Here is a 23,933-nt window from a genome sequence, read left to right as displayed (position 1 = left end):
AAAAGCACTAACACAATATCCACAAATACACTGGGGTTTGATTAATAATTTATTAAGCATACGATCAATCAAATACTCTATACTTGATCTCATTCTCACTAAATTAGATTATCAAACCAACCGGGGGCCCCAGAGTTGTTTTTGTTGTTTAAGAAGAAAAATAACGCAGCTGGCCATTATTACTGTGATTTAATACTGATATCGATCCATTTGTAGGAACCGAGCGGATGGCCATTAGCATTAGGACATAATATGAAGAGTCGTCTCGAAGAATGCTGTCTTGTCTTACATATATGACTCAATTAGTGGTTAGGTAATTGGCTGAATGTAACACACACACACACACATACACATACACACACACCTCCTCCAGACGGCTCATATGCTGAACTGTGGCTCGGGCTGGAGTGCTGATGTTTTCCAGAGGTGTGCTCAATATTGGCGGCTGGTTCGGCACGCTGAATGTAGGAGACAGAAGGCCAGGGACAAACACCTTGCTGACCTGCACACACATTCAAATAAATAAATAAATACAACATGATGGTTTTGTGTTACCAGATGGGTGAAACTGAATTATTTGGAAGATGGTTGGAAAAAATAATCGTGTTTTGTGACATTTTAACACAGATAAAAGCCTAATATCATATCTATAGTAAAGTTTCCAGTAAATTTCCAGAGATCTTCTATAGTAAATTTGAGAAAATTTGGGAATGTATATAAACTATATATATACACAGTACAATCTTTAATTAAAATATTTTGTTCATAAGCTGACATGCACACAAGCTTCTACATATTAACAATGACATTTTTGACTGATTTCATTGTTTAATGCAGTGGTTCTCAAAGTAATTTATTATTGAAAATAAAATAAATTGTTTGAAATTGAACTTTAGAACTGTGAAAAAATGCACATATCGGCAATTCAGCATCTACATTTAATAATGTTAAAGACGTTTAATGTGTATTATAAACTTTACCAATCTGTTGGAGTGCAGTGAGTGCACAATTCTGTGCTTCTGAATGGCTGCATTTAAATTTCTGTCGTGTTTCAGTTGGTGCAAACAGCCAAATTGCTCATCACTGCAAATCTCATCACATAGTGTGCTGTTAGGACACGGAGTTAATATAACCTTCTCACCTAATGTTTACGTTCGTAATATTTATATTATTTGCTAATTAATAACCAACTCATGTGGAACTGGAAAGCTACTACTGTCCACCAGAGGTCGCATTTCAGTCACGAATGCTTACTTTGATAGCCTTCCTGACTGAGGCCCCCTTTACACTAGTGCATTTTAGTTTTAAAATGGCGCATAAGATTAAAAACGATCCGCATCCACACTAGCGTTTCACCTAGCGTCTCTGAATATATCTCCGTCCACACTACGCCGCCAAAAATGTATATCACATGACTATTCGCGCACTCTGGGCATGCGCGTTCTAGTATAAACAGAACGCATGCGTCTCGCTCGGCATTTGGTTATTGTTAGTCAAACAATGAACGCGATGGCAAAGAAAGCAAGAGAGTTATATTTATGGACAGACAACGAGGTTGAGTTGTTACTAAACGTAACAAATGAATAACTGCACAATGGCGCCTAAAACAGACAATAGTGCAAACAACGCTCCCATTTCTGTGCCCATGTTGTTGTTTACAGTACCGTCTTCCGGTATTGTTGAAGCCATGTGTTATAGTCATGTGATAGAGGCTTGAAGAATAAGGGAAGAATACGCAATGACACAAAAGCCCCAATCAGGTAGCGAATCTCAGCACTCCGTTTTCAGATGTCTCCGTTTTCCCTCATCCACACTGAGACGGAGCAGCAGCGTTTCAGAATGAAAACGGCCTCTCCAGGGTTTCCAAAACGCTCCGGCGTAGTGTGGACGGATGGCGTAACCATGGCAAAACGTATGCGTTTTCAAACTAAAACGCATTAGTCTAAACAGGGCCTTATTGAATGAAATATGCTGTTTTCAATGATGGCAACCCGGGGTGCTGGAAAATAATTGGCTGAAGTGGCATTGGGAGGGTTAAAATGACCACAACAAGACAGACGTTCCAGCACATAACACACACATTTTCAAAGCAGAATATCTGACTTCAGCATTGCTTTTTAGATAAACAAGAATGTTCACTTAGCATGTTTCTGAAATACTGCAAACATAGTATGGTATTTTTATGCTTTAGAAGAGTCAAAAACTTACATACAGCACCTTTAAAATACTTAGAAATTCTGAGAAATGTATATAAACTGTATATAGAAGCTTTAACTATAAACATTTTGTTCATAAGCTGACATAAGCTGCGTCCCAAATCGCATACTAATGCACTATTCTACGCCATTTTGTAGTATTAATAGTGTAAGTAGTGTGTTCACACTGAAAAGTCTAAAAATAATAAGTGCACTTTAATTTCCCGGATGATGCACTCATTCAGCCGCTAAAATTAAGTGTGTAATGATGGACACTTCACGCACTCAATGACTGCAGGTTTGCTTACGTAGTGGAAGGGGCGGAGCTATCGGACACACATGTTGAATAACTTTATTTATTTTTTGGATGGTGAAAGCAAAATTCTCTTATGAGAGTGATTATAGCGCCTCCCGATGGTGAATGCGGTTATACTCACGGCAGGTATTATTTGATAATTCGGTCGTTTATTTTACGGATTTGGCAACCGTCAAACGTCATTAGGGAAACGGTTTGAATTTCTGTTTAGTAAAAAAACATTAGTGTGCCATTTGGGACGCCACTACATACATATACTATCCCGTAGAGTGTGTAAGTGCATAAGTACATAGTGCATGAGTGCATAGTGTATAGTGTGCCATTTGGGACGCAGCTCTAAAATAGTATATATGTCACAATTATTCAGTCTCCTGTGTATTTTGTTTTCTTTTCCCCAAATATTTCCCAAATGATGTATAACAGATTCAGGAATTTTTCCTAGTATTTCCTATAATATGTTTTCTTCTGGAAAAAGTCTTATTTGTTTTATTTTGGCTAGAATAAAAGCAGTTTTTAAACGTTTTAAAACCATTTTAAGGTCAATATTATAAGCCGTCTTAAGCAATATTTTCCATTGTCTACAGAACAAACCAAACTATTGTTATACAATGACTTGCCTAATTACCCTTACCTGCCTAATTAACCTAGTTAAGCTTTTAAATGTCACTTTAAGCTGAATACTAGTTTCTAAAAATATCTAGTAAAAGAGAATAAGACCTAGAAAATTGGTTAAAGGTGAGTCACCTACGTCTGAAACACACAGCATCAGCACTGCTGGAGAGAAATAGCCTTTTTATGCATCAATCATACATCTTATAAGCACCATCTTATTTCATTAATAAATGATAAGAATATAACTGTATAAAGCAGACATGCCTGTATGTCTGTAAAGAATCCCCAGCATCTCTCTATCTCTCTGTCTCCACTGCACTAATGACAATCTCTCATCCAGATGCGAGTGACTCACCTGGAACCAATTTTCAAATCTCTGGTGATTGGTGGAAAACATGATGGAATGGGGTGATGTATTAGACCCGGTGCTGCGCTCTAAGTGCAAATTGTAATGCGCGGATGCCTTTGGCTTTTTTAATACAAAGAGAACTATGCACGGCGGACACAGCATCGTGAGGCGCAAATAAAGCAGCTGAAAGTGGAAAAAGGATTCAGGCCACTAATAATGTCAATTGGGAGGTGAAAAACACACGCAAATCAAGACTTACCCTGGTGACTCCTGTGTACAACACCAGACTCCCATTGGCCTCCAGCACCAGCATTGTGTGAATGTCCTTTCACAAAAACACAAAATAAATGAGAGGAAAATTGATCTCCTGATGACGACAGCTGAGGAAAAGACAACAACACTTTACAGCTGATGGCAGTCACGATTAATTAAACAGTGTAAATTACTTATTGTTGTAGGAAGCAGGAAGATCTGATCTCAATGAATTTGGTGAAACAAGACTCTGCGTGGAAACTGCATTAGCCATTTACATAGATTTTTTAATTTATCGCATGAAAACTTTTAACGTGAATAACTTTCAAAAACTTTCAAAGAGCGCAGATGAATTGTGCACAATAATATGAGTATAGAACGAAACTAGTGCTGTCAAACGATTGAAACCACATCCAAAATATAAAAATACAAAAAAAATAAATAAATATTTAATATATACTTATAAATACTAATATTAAGTTATATATAATTTGTATTGGATATAAATATTTAATTTTATAAATATAAATAAACTTCAATGTATACAATAGCCCCTTTCACACATACAGACCTTTCCGGAAAATTACCGGCAATTTTCCGGAAAGGTTGTATGTGTGAACAGGTCCTTTTTGAAAATACCGGTAAATTCGTTCTGGCTATTTTCCGGAAAGTGAAGTTGTAACATTACCGGCAATTTGCCGGAATGCTGCGCTGTGTGAATGCAGAAGGAAGATTGCCGTAATAAGCGCGTGCACGTCTAGAACGTGCTGACGTGAGACGTCTGCTTTAGCCAATCACAACAGTCAGACGCATTTACGTCCGCGCGGTTTGTGAGAATAAAAGCCTTTGAATATTTTTCCAGACACATTTAGCTGCTAGAAGTTAGCCAGATCACGTTTATATGTTCTTCTTAATGCCAACTGTGTAAATAATCATCAATGAGATGCTTATGATAAGCCGTTGTTTGTTTACCTTCAAGCTTTGCGTGTGCCTGTAAAACAGCCTGTGAGCGCCTGCACACGCACATATTATGAACATCTCGACATGCGAAAGTGATCCTGCGAAAGTTGTTCACAATATTGATCATCAAAAGAGTTTGTAATTTAGTCAAATGTTTACAAACACAAGCGCAGCCGTTTAAAGCTCATTTGTGGTGAATGATGTCAGAATTTACCAGTATTTTGGAGTGGATGTGTGAATGCTCTTTTCCGGAAAATTTCCGTAACGTCCTCGCCTGTGTGAACAGCGCTTTTTTGTATATACCGGTAAAGTCGTTCCGGAAATTTTCCGGATATTTACCGGTATCACTGTGTGAAAGGGGCTATTGTCAACTACTCACCTCTAGAGGAGCGGCATCTTTTGCAGCGATGGTGGAAACCGTTGCAAAGATCAGTTGAGACGTTTCATTGCTCTCAAGAAATTTTACACACCTGCAAAAGGCAAGCAAGTTGATTGAGGTTTTTTATTTTAAGGTATGTGATGTTTCAGCTCAAAATACTCCATAATAATGTCAATTGAGGCATTTTGGTCACTGTTACTTTAAATTTTAATGAAACTGTGCTCTTTTTAAAAGAAGGCGGAGCTACAAATGCCTGTGTGTCGCCCAATGACTGCCAGCGACGTTTCCCATTGAACGCTTTGAGGGCAAAATGCCTCGTGACAGGCACAAACCGTTGCAAAAGACTGCTGAAATTGGAGCCTGGGTATGGGCTGCCTGATGGAGCCAGAGGAGTTGCGGAATCAAGCTTCCAGCTAAATGCTTTTATTTTTAATTAGCAGTCAACAGGAACCAAAATATAGCCTACATAGATAACGATCTAATCTTGGTTTTTTTTTTCTAGTAATGATACGGAATACTACACTCTCTGGCCACTTTATTAGGTACACCTGTCCAACTGCCCTTTATGCAAATTTCTTATCTGCCAATCACATGGCAGCAACTCAATGCATTTGTAGACATGATCAAGACGATCTGCTGCAGGTCAAACTGAGCACCAGAATGGGGAAGAAAGGTGATTTAAGCGACTTTGAACGTAGCATGGTTGGTGCCAGACAGGCTGGTCTAAGTATTTCGGAAACTGCTGATCTACTGGGATTTTCACGCACAACCATCTCTAGGAGTAACCGAGAATGGTCCGAAAAAGACATTCAGATGGTAGGGTCAGAATTTAGCATCATTAACATGAAAGCATGGATCCATCCTGCCTTGTATCAACGGTTCAGGCTGGTGGTGGTGGTGTAATGGTGTGGGGGATATTTTTTGGCACACTTTGGGCTCATTAGTACCAATTGAGCATTGTGTCAACGCCACAGTCTACCCGAGTATGGTTTCTGATCATGTCCATCCTTTTATGACCAGTGTACCCATCTTCTGATGGCTACTTCCAGCAGGATAACACGCCATATCATAGAGTAAATTATCTCAGACTGGTTTCTTGAACATGACAATGAGTTCACTGTACTCAAATGGCCTCCACAGTCACCAGAACTCAATCTAATAGAGCACCTTTGGCATGTGGTGGAACACGAGATTCGCATCATGGATGTGCAGGGGAGATATCTGCAGCAACTGCGTTATGCTATCGTGTCAATATTGAGCAAAATCTCTGAGGAATATTTCCAGTAGCTTGTTGAATCTATGCTAAGAAGTATTAAGGCAGTTCTGAAGGCAAAAGGAGGTATAAATCGTTACTAGTAAGGTGTACCCAATAAAGTGGCCAGTTAGTGTATATTGCAGTTTATTTATTTATATATTTACTTAACAAAACCTAAAATTTTGATCTTGAAAAAAGACCTACTTGAACCCAGCAGATACAATTACTTAAATGTGCAAGGACACCATGCTAAAAACATGTCTAAAACCAAAAAAAGTTCACCTGAGCTGCTGATGGGACTCGACCAGAAAGCATAGGTACCGGTTTTCACACAGATCAGAGGTGATGAAGACTTTAGACGCCTGGCAGCCTTTCTCCCTGTAGCACGCGCACGCACAAGCACACACACACAAGCACACACACACACACACACACACACACACACACATACACACACACACATACACACACACACACACACACACACAAACAAACACAAGCGCACACACACACACACACACAAACACAAGCACACACACAAACACAAGCACACACACAAACACAAGCACACACACACAAACACAAGCACACACACACAAACACAAGCACACACACACAAACACAAGCACACACACACAAACACAAGCACACACACAAACACAAGCACACACACAAACACAAGCACAAACACAAGCACACACACACACATACACACACACACAAGCAAACACACGCACACACAAGCACACACACAAGCGCGCACACACACAAGCGCGCACACACACACACACACACACACACACACACACACACACACACACACACAAAATACTTGCTGTGTTTCCATCCAAAGATGCAAATCAAACTGAAGCTCAAAACTGAAACATTGCATAAAACATTAGAGAATAAAGCAGTGCTTTCTTTGAGTGAGTCAAAGAGAACAGAATCATCATTTCCTGATAAACTGGTGCCAAATATAAAAACAAAAAATGGATTTGGCTGCAGTAGGAGAAGCCTTTTTCCCTTATAAAATGAAGTATTTGCACCTCAGAAGATGAAATGCAATGAACACACAGTGGCTTTTGGAGGCGTGAGACGCTCTTTGGGAGTGCAGACGCACAAGACTAGGTCTGCATAATATATCGTTTCAGCATTAATATCTCAATCTGCACATCGGCAATGTTGAGTTGGGATTATAGTGATATGAATTCAAGTTCAGCAGATGGCTTGAATAGCTCTTTTCGTAAGAAAGTTGTTCAATTAGATTGATTGGGATGATTCTCTAAGGAAGGAATAAAGACAAAAGTGAAATAATCAGTGCTTTATGGTGATAAAATTACACGGTTTAGTCATCCCTGTATAAATAATTCAATTAAATACATTTTACATACGATTTCTTGTGGTGGAATAAAATGTAATTTGTAATTATAATCCATTGGATGATGAAACGGCAGCCAAAAGCTACGGCACTAGTGCGCTTACCACACACCAGCTATTGGTGGAGTGGAGAGACAGTGATAGAGCCAATTGAGACAATTTGGCCAGGACACCGGGGTTACACCCCTACTCTTTACGAGAAGTGCCATGGGATTTTTAATGGCCACAGAGAGTCAGGACCCCCTTTTAACGTCTCATCTGAAAGATAATTGCTTTAAAATCTCCTGAAATGATCACACAGCAGTCAGTTACTCCATTGTGGTTAAACTCTGCAGTGACTCCACAAATCTGATTGGATCCATTTTAGACTGTGGTTTCTGGATAGCAATGCATATCACAGAAAAACTAAATATCAGTTTTTCCCCAGTATTCTGCAGCCCTATTCATTCATTCATTCATTCATTCATTCATTTTCTTGTCGGCTTAGTCTCTTTATTAATCTGGGGTCGGCACAGTGGAATGAACCGCCAACTTATCCAGCAAGTTTTTACGCAGCGGATGCCCTTCCAGCCGCAACCCATCTCTGGGAAACATCCACACACACATTCACACACACACTCATACACTATGGACAATTTAGCCTACCCAATTCACCTGTACCGCATGTCTTTGGACTGTGGGGGAAACCGGAGCACCTGGAGGAAAACCACGCGAAGGCAGGGAGAACATGCAAACTCCACACAGAAACACCAACTGAGCCAAGGTTCGAACCAGTGACCCAGCAACCTTCTTGCTGTGAGGCGACAGCACTACCTACTGCGCCACTGCCTCTCCCCCAGCCATATTCTAGTTCTTTCAATTTAATTCTAGTTTATTTGTATAGTGCTTATCAAAATAATTACTGTTCCAAAGCCGATGCACGATAAAACAATGCACATTAATGCATTACAATCAAAATCAGTAATTAGTTCCTACGATTATTAGTTCTGGAGGAATATGTAGAGGTATAATGAAAATAAAATGGGAAAATATGATACACCAGTGTTTTGTATGGAAAAACTGTCTTAACACTGTTTTTATCTGTTTATATTATATATATATATTATATTATATTTATATTTATATGTTTGTTTTGTTGGTTTTATTATTTTTGTCTCTTTTATTCCTGTTTATGTAAAGCACTTTGAACTGCCACTGTGTATGAAATGTGCTATATAAATAAAATTGCCTTGCCTAGGATAATGATAATTCTGAACCACAGTGATGACAGACTTTGGCTGAGGGATTTCAGAATGACCAAAACAATGTTTCAGATGTTCTACAATGTGCTCGCTCCACTGGTTTGACCATTAATGCCTCACACCTTAATACATCACACCCATTTTTAAGATCATAAATGTGTTTCCATCAAAGCTTTTGCTCGTATTTGGTTATCGAATAAAAAGTTTATCCTACTTAGTAGTGTGCATGCATACATTTTCTTTCATACGCATTTTCAAAATGTTTGCACATCTAATGGTTTCCATTAAGCATTTTATTTAAAAGATTTATTATTGGCCTTTTTGCCTTTATTAGATAAGACAGTAATCAGACTGGAAGTGCAGTGGGGGAGAGAGGGGGGTTGTTGTAGTGGGGGTTGAGCCGTGATTTGAACTCTGGACAGCCTGAAGTGCTACCGCACCATAGATCATCGCGCGAACCACTAGGCTATTGCCCCAACATTAATCTTTTTTTAATGCAATATGTCAAATGCGCAAAAAAAAAAAAACAGGTGGATGGAAACATGGTTATTGAATTCAGGACAGTCATAGAAGGTAATTTAATACTCTCTGACAGCACACTGAAGCTCATCAGACCTGGAGATGGCGCTGGTTTCCGTCCACAGCTGCTCGATGCAGAGGTCTGGTAAGATGGGCTCCATCTCGGGCAGTAAGGTGTCATTCAGGGTGCTGTTGGGTGAAGCCAGGATGCTGTGGCCACGCGAAGATGGCGTGTGGCATGACATGTTGAAGCGCTGATTCCCAGAGAACGAGGGCACGGCAATGCCAGGGGAATGAGCACGACTTTAGAAAGTCAGGCAAATTAAAATGTTTTTAAAAAAAAGAAAAAGAAAAAAATGAGACATTTAAATTTAGATATTTTTACGACATAACATAATATAACAATATAATAAAACATAACATAATTTAACAACATAATATAACAATATAATAAAATATAATATAATATAACAATATAACATAATATAACAATATAATAAAACATAACATAATATAACAATATAACATAATAACCATATAATAAAACATAACATAATATAACATAATATAACAAAATAATATAACATAACATAATACAATAACATAATAAAATAAAAAGTATAATACATTATAATATAAGGTAAAATAATATAACATAATATACTGTAATCTAATATAATCTAATCTAATCTAATATAATATAATATAATATAATATAATATAATAATATAATATAATACAATATAATTAATGCTGTCAAATTAAGTGCGTTAACGCATGCAAATAATTTGAAATATTTAACGTAATTAACACAGTTGCAGTTTTTTTCCTGTTGTGGCCGAAGTGTGTTCAACATGCAAAGAAATATGAATAAGACCAAGGAAGCACTTACCAGGCTAGTCAGCGTTTCCTCCAGAGTTTCATCTAATATCCTATGTTTCATTTTTAACTTTCGACTTTTGTTTTAATGGAATTTGATACCACATGGTGAACGGAAAGAAAAACCTCCGCATTTCACCCTTTAAGGTTATCAAAATTGCTGTTTACATGGTAGACTTCTAATAAGAGTTCTAACTTAGTCATATTAAAATCGGAATATTGGTGTCCATGTAAAGGTACTTAGAAAGGGCCAGATGATGTTGCAAGCTGTCAAAGTCAGCGCATTCCTTTTCCTTTCAGCATGAGCCCTCCAATGTTTTATTAAGTTTGACGTGTTTCCCACTTTAACACAAGTTTTGTAAAGCGTCTGCTTCACGTTGATGTGTCAGAATCCTTATAAAATACAGCCATACTTCAGAACGCTTAGTTTAAGCAAATTTGATGAACGCGATCATGCGCGTTGAATCTGAAGGGAGTCGCTCAGGCTGCGCTGTCCTGCGCACGTTTTGTGTGTGTGTGTCACAGCAAAGCGCGCACAACGCGTACCTGTTTGTCCCTTTGATGTAGGCTAACGTTTGATGCTTCTTACGTCCTTTTCGCAGCACCAGTGGTCACAAAATTAGGTACCGAATGCATATGCTGATTCAGTAATCCTGCCTGTTCTCACTCTCGGCTCACATCATTCAAAACAAAAGGGCCACATTGTCCCCCGATAATGTCAACAGACTGGACTGTCTCAGCAACAGGCTGAATGTAAAGGAGGACTAAGCTAAATTGTTTCTGCTTAATAATAAATGTTCTCAACACACAGCAATACAACTTTTCAACGAGTGCAACTGTTTGTATTCAATACTTTATTATTATTACAATTTTCTATATTTGCAAAGCCTGTGTTTTGACATTTTCTGCAGTTCACTTAGAATCCAACATGGAAATCATCTTTGTTTGTTATTGCCATTGTTTTTCAATTCAAATGGCATTAACATGCCTGTGTTTTTATTTCTGTAATAAATATGCACTCAAGCCAGAATCTTGATGGTTTATTGTGGGTATGTTGAAGAAATCGGTGTTACAAAATAAACAAAAATTCTAATACACAATTATAATTTGAATTTAAATAGTTTTTGTCTTGCATTTACATTAATTTTACATTTGAAGAGCCAAAATTATAACTTTCGGTCTTTTAAATGTGATTAATTGCGATTAATTGCAAAAAAAAAAAAAAAGAAAAAAAAGTGTGATTAATTAGTTTTTTGTTTTAGTTTTGCACTAAATATGTTATAATATAATATAACATAAAATAATATAATATAATTAACATAAAAAATATATAAAATAATATAATATAATATAATATAATATAATATAATATAATATAATATAATAAAATATAACATAATATAATATAAAATAATATATGAAATAATATAATACAATATTATACAATATATGATGTGAAATAAAATAATATAACATAATATAACATAATATAATATAACATAACATAACATAACATAACATAACATAACATAACATAATATAATATAATATAATATAATATAATATAATAAAAAACAATTGTGCTGCTTTATATTTTTCATATTCTTTGATTTATGATTATATATTTTTTCAATAAAATTTTTAAATTGCGATTTCTGTGCACAATATGTAAAAAAACACCATTCATAGCCAATATTGATGCATGGTCATACCTGAGAGCAGCCATGTTGGAAATGCTGGGCGAGTGAACCCGAGAGTGCAGGGCCGGTGAGGCTGGGATTCGGCTTTGGTTGTGAAGAGCATGGCAGTGTAAAGGTGAAGCCGGAGAGTCCAGCCGGTTCACGTTCCTCAGGTGTGTGCTGAGGAAACTGGGAGCCGCATTAGGAGTGTGAGCCGGTCCAGGCTGATCTGGAAACTTTAACACAGTGTTCTGCTCCTGAAATAAAACACACACACAGGGCTTTAGGCTCCAAACAAGTCTAGGAGTGTGTCTCAATCAGCACTCTTGTTTAGTAGTCAGCGCACTGATGAGGGAGTCAGCCATTTTAACTGCTGTCTCAATCAGAAAATTTGTTCAGTGTCCTGAGAAGTCCCACAATGCATTGCAACTCTAAACATTGAAAACCTCTCACAAACACTTATATTGCACATTAAACACAATATCTGGAAACTTTGGAAGTTCCGATGATTTGTTGGTTGGCATCTGTCATTGCAATGTGAATTGGGCTGAAGACTGCATTAAACGTACCTCAGATGTGACTTTGCGCAGGTTCCAGACGGTGTGTGTGCACTGCTGTGTGTCGTAGGTCATGATAATGGAGGGTTTGAGGCAGGTGAACACCACTCTCAGAGCGCTGTCTGAAACATACTGGAGCCGCGCTTCAAACAGACCTGCACCAATGAGTGAGAGCAACAAGAGCATTGACAAATGACACATCGGCCCCGTTTACAATAGTTAAGATTGTCAAACATTGAATAAAACAGGCATTTTAGGGATCTGTTCTTTCAGCTTTGAACAACAATACATATATTTTCTGCACAGGTTATCCAAGATTTTAGTAAATTATTGAATTTAAAAGGTTTTGCATTAAGAATGCAGCTGGCTTTATATACACTACCTGACAAAAGGCGTGTCGCTTGTCCAAGTTTTAGGAACAACAAATAATAACTTGACTATTCTTATTCTATCTGATCATTTGGTATCAAAAGTGGCTTAAATGAAAGGCAAAGGCCTCTAGATGACGCTTATTTTACCAAAATTAAATATGATCATGTCTTGATTTTTAATGATTTCATTAGGACAGTAAGGTCTGACTTTGCTTAGACAAAAGTCTTGTCACTGAACAGAAATAATGTCCAGTATAGAATATAGTCATGCTGCAGTGGAAACAGAATGAATATTGTGTCTGACTCCATCATGAGCTTGGAGGACTGCATCCATACATCTCTGCAATGACTCAAATCACTGATTAATAAAGTCATCTGGAATGGCAAAGAAAGCGTTCCTGCAGGACTCCCAGAGTTCATCAAGATTCTTTAGATTCATCTTCAATGCCTCCTTTATCTTACCCCGGACATGCTCAATAATGTTCATGTCTGGTCACTGGGCTGGCCAATCCTGGAGCACCTTGACCTTCTTTGCTTTCAGGAGCTTTGATGTGGAGGCTGAAGTATGAGAAGGAGCGCTATCCTGCTGAAGAATTTGCCCTCTCCTGTGGTTTGTAATGTAATGGGCAGCACAAATGTCTTGATACCTCAGGCTGTTGATGTTGCCATCCACTCTGCAGATCTCTCGCACGCCCCATACTGAATGTGACCCCAAACCATGATTTTTTCTTCACCAAACTTGACTGATTTCTGTGAGAATATTGGGTCCATGCTGGTTCCAATAGGTCTTCTGCAGTATTTGTGATGATTGGGATGCAGTTCAACAGATGATTTATCAGAAAAATCCACCTTCTGCCACTTTTTCCAAATGATGAACAAAAAGTCAAGTTATTATTTCTTGCTCTTAAAACTGGGATCGAAGACAAGACTTTTGTCAGGTAGTGTATATTTACCCTCTCTTGTTACAGATAAAAGTAAACTGGCAAGCGCAACAAGTATGAAAGCCACCACAGCTCATGGCTGTGCACAAAATCAGCAAAATATAATGCTGTGAAGCCAGGAAAAAGTATAAATTGCACGGTAACAACGATTATCACACCAAGTAAATAAATTAAGAAGAAAGGTCTGTACAATTACATAATTTATCCGCTTAAAAATATGGGCCCAATTTAGACATGGGATCGATAACGATAACCCTAAAAATAGCATTTATAAGCCGATAACGATATGGCCGCCGATATATCGTGCATCCCTAGAAGAAATGTTTATTTTTGGGTGAGTTTCAATTTAACTAAAGCTAAACCAGCACTACTCTCCTGTCTGCCTGAATTGCTGGAATGTTTGAAGTATCATGGCTTTTACTCTCTTTTTTTCCATCTATGTTAAGCTGCTTTGACAGTCTATGGGCCCTATCATACACCCGGCACAATGTGGCGCAAGGTGCGACGCAATAGTTGTTTGCTAGTTTCAGCTTGGAGCAAGAGTCGTTTTGATGTTTTGCGCCATGCTGTTGAAATAGCAAATGCATTCGTGCTCAAATGTGCGCCCATAGACATTCTGGTCTAAAAAGGAAGCAATCTGAGGCGCATTGCTGGCGCGGTGCTATTTTGAGAAACTATAATAGATTTTTCAATAGACCAAAACAAAGTCAGTCTATTGTCCAGCGCAGAGCGCGTTAGTTATGCGCCTCACTTACACACTGCTTAATACACACAAGATGAAGAGCAATACACAAACATCTTTACAAATGAAAAATAATTCAAATATTAAGGATATATATATATAATATATATAAATAAATATAAAGAATTAAAATATTACAAAACATATTATTTTCTAGCCTACATAAATATAAAAAACACTGCCTTCACGCATTCATGCATTCTTCATCTCGGGAGGCTTTTTCAGTTCATTCATAACAATTTGCTTTTGTATAATGTTATTATTATTAGCAGTATTATTTATTATATCCATATTTATATTTGTTTTATTAAAAACAAGCTTAGCTTTGCCCACCTGTCAGGTTTTAGACCATATGGGGCACAGCATGTGTTTTAGGATATAACTCAGGTTTTTTACTTCGTTATTATTGTTCATTTATTCGTTTGCTGGAAATTAGAACTGAATTTATAAATAGTTTTGAAACAAATCCTTGCACTTAATAAAAAAAATTAATTATAGGCTAATTGATGTGTGCGTACAAGGTTTCCCTATCCACGAGAGCGAAAGTGAAAGTATATTATAAGATGCCTTATCTCTCATTCTCGCGCTGTAGATGCTCTGTTTAACAGTTTTCTTGCTAGTGAAACGCTCAGTTTTTCCACTGACAAAGTCGTCATGTAAATAGCAAATGCGCTTATGGCGCAACGCAACTGGCTCTTAAAGGGAATGGGAGATGAGACTCTGATTGGTTTATTCTCAAAACACACCTATAACTCATTAAGAAAAAAAGCTCAACCCTTTTAGACCATGCGACACGGCGCAAAGTGGATTTTTCCGTCCTTATATTATCAAAAGTGGATTCTGACACGGCCTTAAAGCGCTTGCACCCTGCGCTTTGCACTTTGCGCATGGATTGTCAAAATACAGCCCTATATGTTAAAAAACGCTACAGCAATAAAATACCTTTTTTAGGTTATGCATTTTCGACCAATTCCAGAAGTAATGTGAAAGCATATTAAATTGCCTTGTTTTTATAGCATAGACATTAATGTGATTGAAAGCGTATAAATATAATTCAACATTTGTAAAAGATGCTACATAAATAAAGATTAATTGAATTAAATGAACAACAAATAACCACAAGCTTACTGCCAATTAACCGAAAATGTGATTGTTATAAGTTTTGCAGTGAAAAAAAACATTCAGAGAGTTGCACCAAAACACACAAATCACGATCAAAATTATTGTTGCCATTCACATCCTTTTCGCAAGCTCCAATACATTCCAAGTGCTAAATGTGTGGTTTTACCAAGTAAATAAAACAGCTTTATGACTGCTTGGCCTGCAGCTTTATTAGGAAATGCAATATTATATATAGTTTAAATTAAATTATGAGAAGGACAGTCTGACTGACTCTTACTGACGTTAGCAACATGATTGAATCAAGAAGCATAGAGGCCTGTTTATGTACGACTGTCATGTGTGTGATGACAGACTGTAAAATATTCCAGCAATCGTAACATAAATGTGAGACATGAGTGTCTCGTGTTTTTGAGAGTGAATATGATGCTAAAGGAACTAAAGGAAAAAATAAACAAGTAAATACACTGTTAAAAAATGCTGGGCTCCACACAATCAACAACATGAAGGAATTAAGTTAACTTATTCGTTTTTAGAAATTTAAGTGGATTGAAGATAAAACAATTAAGTTGTCCCCAAATAAATCCCAAGAATTGTGTGGTTTCAGGTCATTTTAAATAAGTAGTTTGAACATAACATCATTTTTTTGAGTAAGTAAAAAAATAAATATAAATATATTTTTAAATAATAACAATAATAAATAAATATACATATAAAAATTAAATGTTAAAAAATCTAATAAAAAATAAACAAATAATAATCAAAAAATTAAAAATAAATTTAAAGATAAAGTATTTAACAAACAACAAATGTCATTTGAAGGTAAAAAACAAAATAAATAAATAATAAATATATTTAAATATAATAATAATACAAATAAAATGAAATGCGTAAATAAAAACAAAATACAAAATAATTTTTTTAATAAACTTAAAAAATTTAAAATAAAATAAATATGAATTAATTAATTAATCCTAAATATAGTTTTATGGACATGGTAATTGTAAACTATATATATGCATGGTAAATCTGGTAAATATATGCATCATTTTTTAAAAACACTAAATAAATAAAAAATAAATAAATAATGATAAATAAAATTAATAAAAATTAATAAATAAATTTTACATCTCTTTTGGTTGATAAGCAGGTCATTTTAGAACAGATTATCAACATTATTTAAATTACATTAATTGTCATATAAGAAATACTAAACTAAAACTTGCAAGCTCATCATCCTTTTTTGTCATATTATAAATTATTTTCTTGATTGCACCAACAATCAATGTTTTCATCCTACCATTCACTGTTTAAGTATAAAGTGTGTTTTTGTAAAATGCAATTAGCTAAAAATAGCTATTCATCAGGTAAAAAGAAACAAAAAAAAAGAAATAATCTTGTCAAAAAACAAGTTGAACTGATAAAATGATTGCAACTTAAATGTACAAAATAAACTCAATACAAACAAACAAACAATTAAAAAAAGAAACGGGGCAAAATATGTTTGGGTAAAAAGAAAAAAAATTAACAACAAAAATTTTAATAAAAGAAAACAAGAAATGCAAAATAGAAAACAAAAAGCTAAAATAATCTACAGTAGTCAACATCTGAAGTGCATCAAAACCATTCATCAAAATCAAAACCATTGAGCAACAACTATTTTTGATCCACTTCAAATGTTGAATACTGCATACTTAATAGTTATATTAAGTACATAATAGTACGTTATAAAATAATATGGTACACAATTATTAATCCTTACCGGTGGACTTACAAACAACAGGAGCGATTTCATCTAATGGATGCAGCATGCTGAACAAAGTCGGGAGAGGTTCCCTGCTGATAAGAATCAACACATTAAAGAGCAGTTTTACAATGGAGAAGTCATTTTCACAACAGTCAAATGCATAGTTGGAGTAAATTACATGTTAAACCAAACATATCTAGGTAAATCAAGCATACCTGATGGGGCTCATGTGGCCATCAACTGTTATATTTTTGCGCTCCAAAAGTAGGCCAAACTTTGTTGGCCAGAGTGCAGAAACCTACAAATGAAGCCATTAAATTATGAGAGAGTAAACATAAGAGGTCTGCATCTGACAGAAAATATACGATGTGTGAAATGTAACTAGGCATTCAAAATAAACTCCATATTTCTAACACTTCCTTTAACTGTACTATCAACACAGGAAACATGTGCTGTTTACTATCGTCTATTTAGAGATTCCAACGCAATAGAGCCATTAAACAGTAGGTCACATTGTATTTCAGTGTCCTAAAATTGTGTTAGGAGTCTCCAACAGCAGGTTTAAATCAATCTCAGAAAACATTGTAGCCTTTTCAGAATATGCATCTAATACTGAAATGATTCTGAGACGCCTCGTCTAAAACAATTCAAAACTTAAAGGCGTAATTCACTCAAAAATTGAAAATACAGGAAAGTATTGGGAGCAGAGAGAGGGGAATGGTTGGCAAAGGACCACAAGCCAGGAAACGAACTAGGGTTGTCGTGAGCACCATGGCGCTATATGCTGGCGCCAACAGACTTTTACTTTTTAATCATTTAAATTAGCACATTAAATTGAATTTAACAAAACAATTAATGCTGAGTTCAGACTGCATGAGTTTAGCCCTGATTTTTACTCGCCGACAGGCAGACCCGGCCCTAACCAATTTGGCGTCCTAGGCAAGATTTCAGGTGGCGTCCCGTCACATCGCGGTAAATTCCACTGCTAGTGTATAGTCATAAGAAACTAAATAGCTTTTTGAGCGACTACTACAAGCTGGGAAAACGTCAGATAAATATGCCAATGCAATTAACATTAATGCTGAATAGATCTAATATTTACACATTTGCTTGAGGAAGTAATGATGGGGTAGTTACATTACTATTACTATTTTCCATAACATCTATGTCTTTCCATAACATTAGCTGACGTTAAAACTAACAGACAGCACTATAGATATTTATTGATTAGCAATGTTATACCATCTCTGTCAACGTTTAGATGTAAAAAATATGGGACAACAAATAGCTTCAAATGATAGAAAACATAGCAAACAATAGAAAATATTGACTATAAAATAAAAGGTTTACCCTTTTAAAAACAATGGCCTATACAGAAATTAAATAAAGCTATAAAATCTATTTGACTTTTAATTGTATTTGCACATTGATTAAAGTCACTATAGTTATTTAGTGGACCAGCAAATTAATCTCTCATTGTGTTTTGTTTGATAACAGAGGTGTTAATGTAAGAATGCACAGATCTATATGAATGAATGAATGAATGAATGAATGAATGAATGAATGAAGCATTCGACTACTGTAGTAACTGTTTGTGCTCATTTAAGAGAAAATTGGTTGTGTTTAAAATAAAACACGCAGGACTGAGCAAAAAAAAAAAAAAAAAAAAAAAACGAAAGAAAAAGAAGCACTTTTCGGACGGTAGCTAAGCTCTCCCGGCTAAACGCAAATCCCCGGCATAAACGGAGCAGTGGTCATAATGTCGAGCGGAAAAAAAAGAAAAAGACAGCTGTGAAACATAACCAGCTTTGTCTTTTTGTAGGAAACACACTTTAGATCTTTTTAGGCTAAGAGGTTTTTGAGTTATTGCCGTATATCACTGAACGTGTCAGGAATAACAAAAACAAAAACTTAACCGCGGTCATTTCTGGCGCCCCCCTGGATGTACAGCGCCCTTAGGATTTGCCTATACTGCCTATGCCACGGGCCGGCCCTGTCGACAGGTTTTGAAAAAAATCAGACAAATGTCTAATAAGGGTGTCACGGTTTTGATTTTAAATCTAAATCGATCGAAATTCATGCTCAATTTTGATTATCGAATCAAAAAAATGGAATCGTCAATGCTGCCACGCCCTTATGTCACGTCCACAGAACTTAAACCCTCTCCTCTTTCAATGAAGTCGCCGGTGTGGAAGTATTTTGGATTTCCAGTGAGTTATGTTGACAACGTTTGTGTTGTCGAAAAAAAACACAGTTTGCAAGCTCTGCTTTGTAAGTATTAGGGTTGGGCCGTTAGACGAAGAAAATCGAGACAGCGGGTCCAGGCAGTCAGCGGTTCAGCAGACTGCTTCAATCTTTCACTCACTTGTACTTGGTAATTTTAGCGAACACCTCAGATACTTTTGGTTGGTTCCTGTTGGTTGTGCAACTTTATTACCGACGCCATTATAACGACAGATCACTGCCTATTCACGAGTCCTGCGGAAAAAGTAATTGACAGGTGGTAATTATGTGTGTAACTCATTTACTGTATGATTTGTTTATAATTTTGTTTAATTTTTCTTTTTTAAATCGAAAATCTAATCAAACCGTGACTTTAGAATCGAAAATGTAATCGAATCGAGGATTTGGAGGATCGTGACACCCTTAATGTCTAAATTCACAAGCAAATCTGTGCTCGCTCACGTAAGTGACAATCACACAGTGTGAACTATCAAGAACGCGATCTGAGAGAATCAGAAGGAGTCGCTGACGCCCATGACATATTTGGCATGGTAAATATCTGGAGCTGTCGGCGATTCAAATCATGCTGTGTGAAAGAGTTTTGACTGAAAATAACATCAGCGATCACCAACAGCCAATGAGAGAGCAGCATACACTAGTGTGGGTGTGGCGAGGGGGCGTGGCCGAGAGCCGTGGGAGCGGAGAGAGGCCATCGCGTAAGTGGATACACTTGCGGTGCGCACCTGCCTCGAATCCCACGGAAGGAGCTCTGGACTATAAAAGGAGGAACAATGGCAGAGGAAGCCGAGAGAGGACCGGGCCTGGGTATTTTACTTTTGCTTTCAGCCGTCCGTTTGTTTTGGTTTAAACAGCAGCCTCCTTGAGGAGCTGCCATCACTGTTATTAATAAATCATTTAAAAACTGTGTCAGCTCTCCGCCTCCTTCTTTCCGGCGGCCAAAGGGCCGTGAACATTATTACAGTGGGTATCTTCAGGCCAGCGGGAGGATGGGGGAGAAGTTAAAAGGGCTTATTTTCAGTATATTTGGACCTAAGAAATAAATGGAGGAAAAACTAGTGTAAATTTAGCAGGAGCACTGTGTCTGTTTGACATGTCATGTGAGCAATATCACAACCGGGTTAAAAAAAGAAAAAAAGTTGAGGAGAAATTGCCAATTCAAACACAGGTGAGCAAATATGTACATTTTCTACCCCGTTGAAGGCTTCTTTCTCGTTATGTAGTTGATTACAAAAGATATAAAACGTGTTTTTAGTTGCGACAAAGTTGTCGGCGATTCTTCCTATTGTAAAAGTCATGCCCTGTAAAAAATATTCGCATGCAAATTTAACTTTAGTGACAAGGCAGCACTGTCCCAATTGGGCCAGTAATGATCCTGTCTACTGTCCCATGCGTCTCTCACGCTGGCCCTGGACCACCGGGCAGTCTTTATTGTTGAGCCCTGCATATTGTTGAAACAATTTAGAAAAATATTACAGCACGGTTTCAGAGTTTATGATTCCAATCGCACGTTTTGCCATTTAAAAAATGCACAAGTCGGAAATGCTTAGCAAAAGCTACTAGGATGACATTCCAGAATCTACTCATGTAAAATTAAAGCCAGAACAGTAAATTGTGCTGTCTAAATACTGCTACTAAAACCGAACCGCCCCCCCCCTTCTGTCTGCATGCCAAATAACCCATTAAGCCTCATGAAACGGACAATTGGCGCACATCATCAGTCACTGAGCTAAAAAAGACATTCAAGCTGACTAAATCCCTGACGGCATGAACAAACACTCTGCTGATGACAATAGCTTTGCTGGAAACACTGATAGAGCCACTTCAAGCAGATTTGAGGAGTCCATCATTTGACAGATGTACTGTGGAGAAACACAGATGTAGTGCGTTCTGACCTGGAAGGGAAGTGGAGATATGAAGTCTTTCCCGCTCATGCTGTGGACGTTCACACAGGTGCTCTGGACGATACACACCGTCTGCTCCACAACGTCCTTTACTGGAGATAATAAAGAAATACTATTTCTCAATCAGCATGACTTACTTTACCTTACTTATTTCAATTACTTACTAATTAATTAATGCAATATCAGCAGCATTAGCTATACTGGGAATACATTTTCAGCTTTTATTTGCAATCGTAACCGTTTCTTAGAAAACATCCATTACATAAAATAAAACAAAAATAACAACACTAATAAGTCATGAAAGTTCTTTCAATTTAATCAACAATAAATATTGTAAAAATTAATTATTAATTATATAAAACATTTCCAGCATGATATACTACTATATTCTACTGATCATTTCTAATAGAAAATACTGAAATGTTTTTAAGTCCTGTGAAGGCAAATTGTCAGCACTTAACAATTTCTGAATGGTTATATGACGGTTAGGAAAAAATATTTAGTGCTGCATGACAGGAATCAAGTACATTTTAAAATGTGTTGAAATGTACAGACGGTAATATTATTTCTTAGCTTACCGTTTAGCTGTGTTTTTATTTTGATCAAATAAATAACATACATGTATAAGCAAATGCATTTGTACGACAATTTACATAAACACAAAATTTTATAAATTCTTACCATCTTTTTTAGCCTGAGGAACAGTGAAATTACACCAAAGAGCCTGTAAAACAATTACAATAAAAGCGAATACTTAATTAGAAGAACAAATAAACATCAAATCAAATCAAAATCACTTTTATTGTCACATCAGCAGCAGCACGTGTGCTATGATGAGTGAAAAGTTCAGGTGCTGGCTAAAGACAGTACCAAATACAACAGCAGTGAAAAATACTGACAGTGCAAATACAATGACGGTGCAAAATACAGACGGTGCAAAATACAGACAGTGCAAAATACAATGACGGTGCAAAATACAACAGCATACTCTCAAAAAATAAATAAATAAATAAATAAATAATTTAATTAATTAATTAATTAATAAAAACAGGACAATGCAAGTTTGACTACATTCGTAACATAGCAGTTTAAAAAATTTGGGGAACTTAAAACACGTCTATGGGACGCAATATTCCATTTTGGCGTCTGCTTTAGTTAAATTTACATGGATGATTTTAATTAAATATAAAGCATATAAAATGCATATGATGCAACTTTCATTATTAGAATAAAAACATCTTTCTTAAAGGAAAATATCAAACTGTATATAAAAAACAAAGACATCATTCAGTTCAACAGATATATACATAACTTACAGTATAATCAATGTTGGCTAAGCGACTTCAAAAAAGTAATGAATTTTATATTATATATGTTTCTTTATTTAACCAGAGCAAAAAAAACATTGAGATCAAGATCTCATTTACAAGGGTGAACTGGCCAAGAGGTCCACAACACACGACTTGTGAAAAAAAAATAGTAATATTAACCCTCTCAAGGCAGGCTCAGATTTGCAACAGGTAAAAATTAACTACCTTATTACTCCAGATACATATTTCATGAGTTTTTTTTTATTCAGAAGTACCACTGCAGGACAAAAACTTTCTTGGAGTACATGACAAAGTGACTTGGAAACATGAAGATTTGAGATATTGGATCAATGAGAAATACTCAATGAAGATTTGAGATATTGGATTTGGATCCCATGTTATTTTGTTGTTGTTCTCCCACTGAAAAGCAATTTGTTACATTGTTTGAAAAGTTGTATATAAAAATTAATTTTCATGTCATATTCAGTCGTCAGTGTTTAATTACCACACTGGGCCAATGTTGCAAATCTGTAACATCCCAGAAAGCCTTGCATGTGAAGGTCTCTCATATGATAATTTTCCCCAAATATCGGAGTTTTCCTGTTTCTAAAACTTAATTTGAGCCTGAGAGGGTTAATAATAAATAGAAAAGTAAGATAATATATTTTTTTTTTAATACAGTTTAGTTGTTCAGCTATACTATATTAAAATATATTAAAAACACTTTTTAAAATTATATTATATTATATTATATTATATTATATTATATTATATTATATTATATTATATTATATTATATTATATTATATTATATTATATTAGTGCTGGGCAACTATTTTTTGATCACATTGTTATGTACAAAATCAATAATGATTTTTAAAGAAGTGCATTGAGCACTTTTATTTTAAAAGGACTGAGTGAGTGTATGAACAAAAAAAAAAACATATTCCCATAACATTATAGCAGTTCAAATATTTTAAATCTCAAC

At 36.1% G+C, this 23,933-nt stretch overlaps 1 protein-coding gene across 9 annotated transcripts in view; it reads right to left on the bottom strand.

Moving 5' to 3' along the window:
• The window catches only part of anapc1 (anaphase promoting complex subunit 1), a 181,950-nt gene that overhangs the window by 149,859 nt on the left and 8,158 nt on the right, over window positions 1-23,933 (bottom strand). For 4 of the 9 annotated variants that reach the window (XR_015506403.1, XR_015506404.1, XR_015506405.1 and 1 more), the window contains exons 4-14: window positions 22,317-22,359; window positions 21,627-21,727; window positions 17,706-17,788; window positions 17,506-17,582; window positions 12,583-12,725; window positions 12,047-12,270; window positions 9,552-9,758; window positions 6,601-6,696; window positions 5,064-5,154; window positions 3,732-3,797; window positions 365-502 (exon numbers count right to left, since the gene is read on the bottom strand). Coding sequence is in view for 4 of the 9 variants with exons in the window: in XM_087279784.1 (XP_087135910.1) it covers window positions 365-502; window positions 3,732-3,797; window positions 5,064-5,154; window positions 6,601-6,696; window positions 9,552-9,758; window positions 12,047-12,270; window positions 12,583-12,725; window positions 17,506-17,582; window positions 17,706-17,788; window positions 21,627-21,727; window positions 22,317-22,359 (1,269 nt within the window). In the remaining 5 variants the exon portion in view is untranslated. The remainder of the gene's footprint in view (window positions 1-364; window positions 503-3,731; window positions 3,798-5,063; window positions 5,155-6,600; window positions 6,697-9,551; window positions 9,759-12,046; window positions 12,271-12,582; window positions 12,726-17,505; window positions 17,583-17,705; window positions 17,789-21,626; window positions 21,728-22,316; window positions 22,360-23,933) is intronic. The other 5 variants (XR_015506406.1, XR_015506407.1, XM_087279785.1 and 2 more) reach the window with 3 other exon arrangements.

The sequence above is a fragment of the Danio rerio genome, chromosome 13 (genome assembly GCF_052040795.2).
Source record: "Danio rerio strain M-AB ecotype USA chromosome 13, GRCz13ab, whole genome shotgun sequence".
Taxonomy (NCBI): domain Eukaryota; kingdom Metazoa; phylum Chordata; class Actinopteri; order Cypriniformes; family Danionidae; genus Danio; species Danio rerio.
This window is presented reverse-complemented; position numbering and strand designations above follow the sequence as displayed.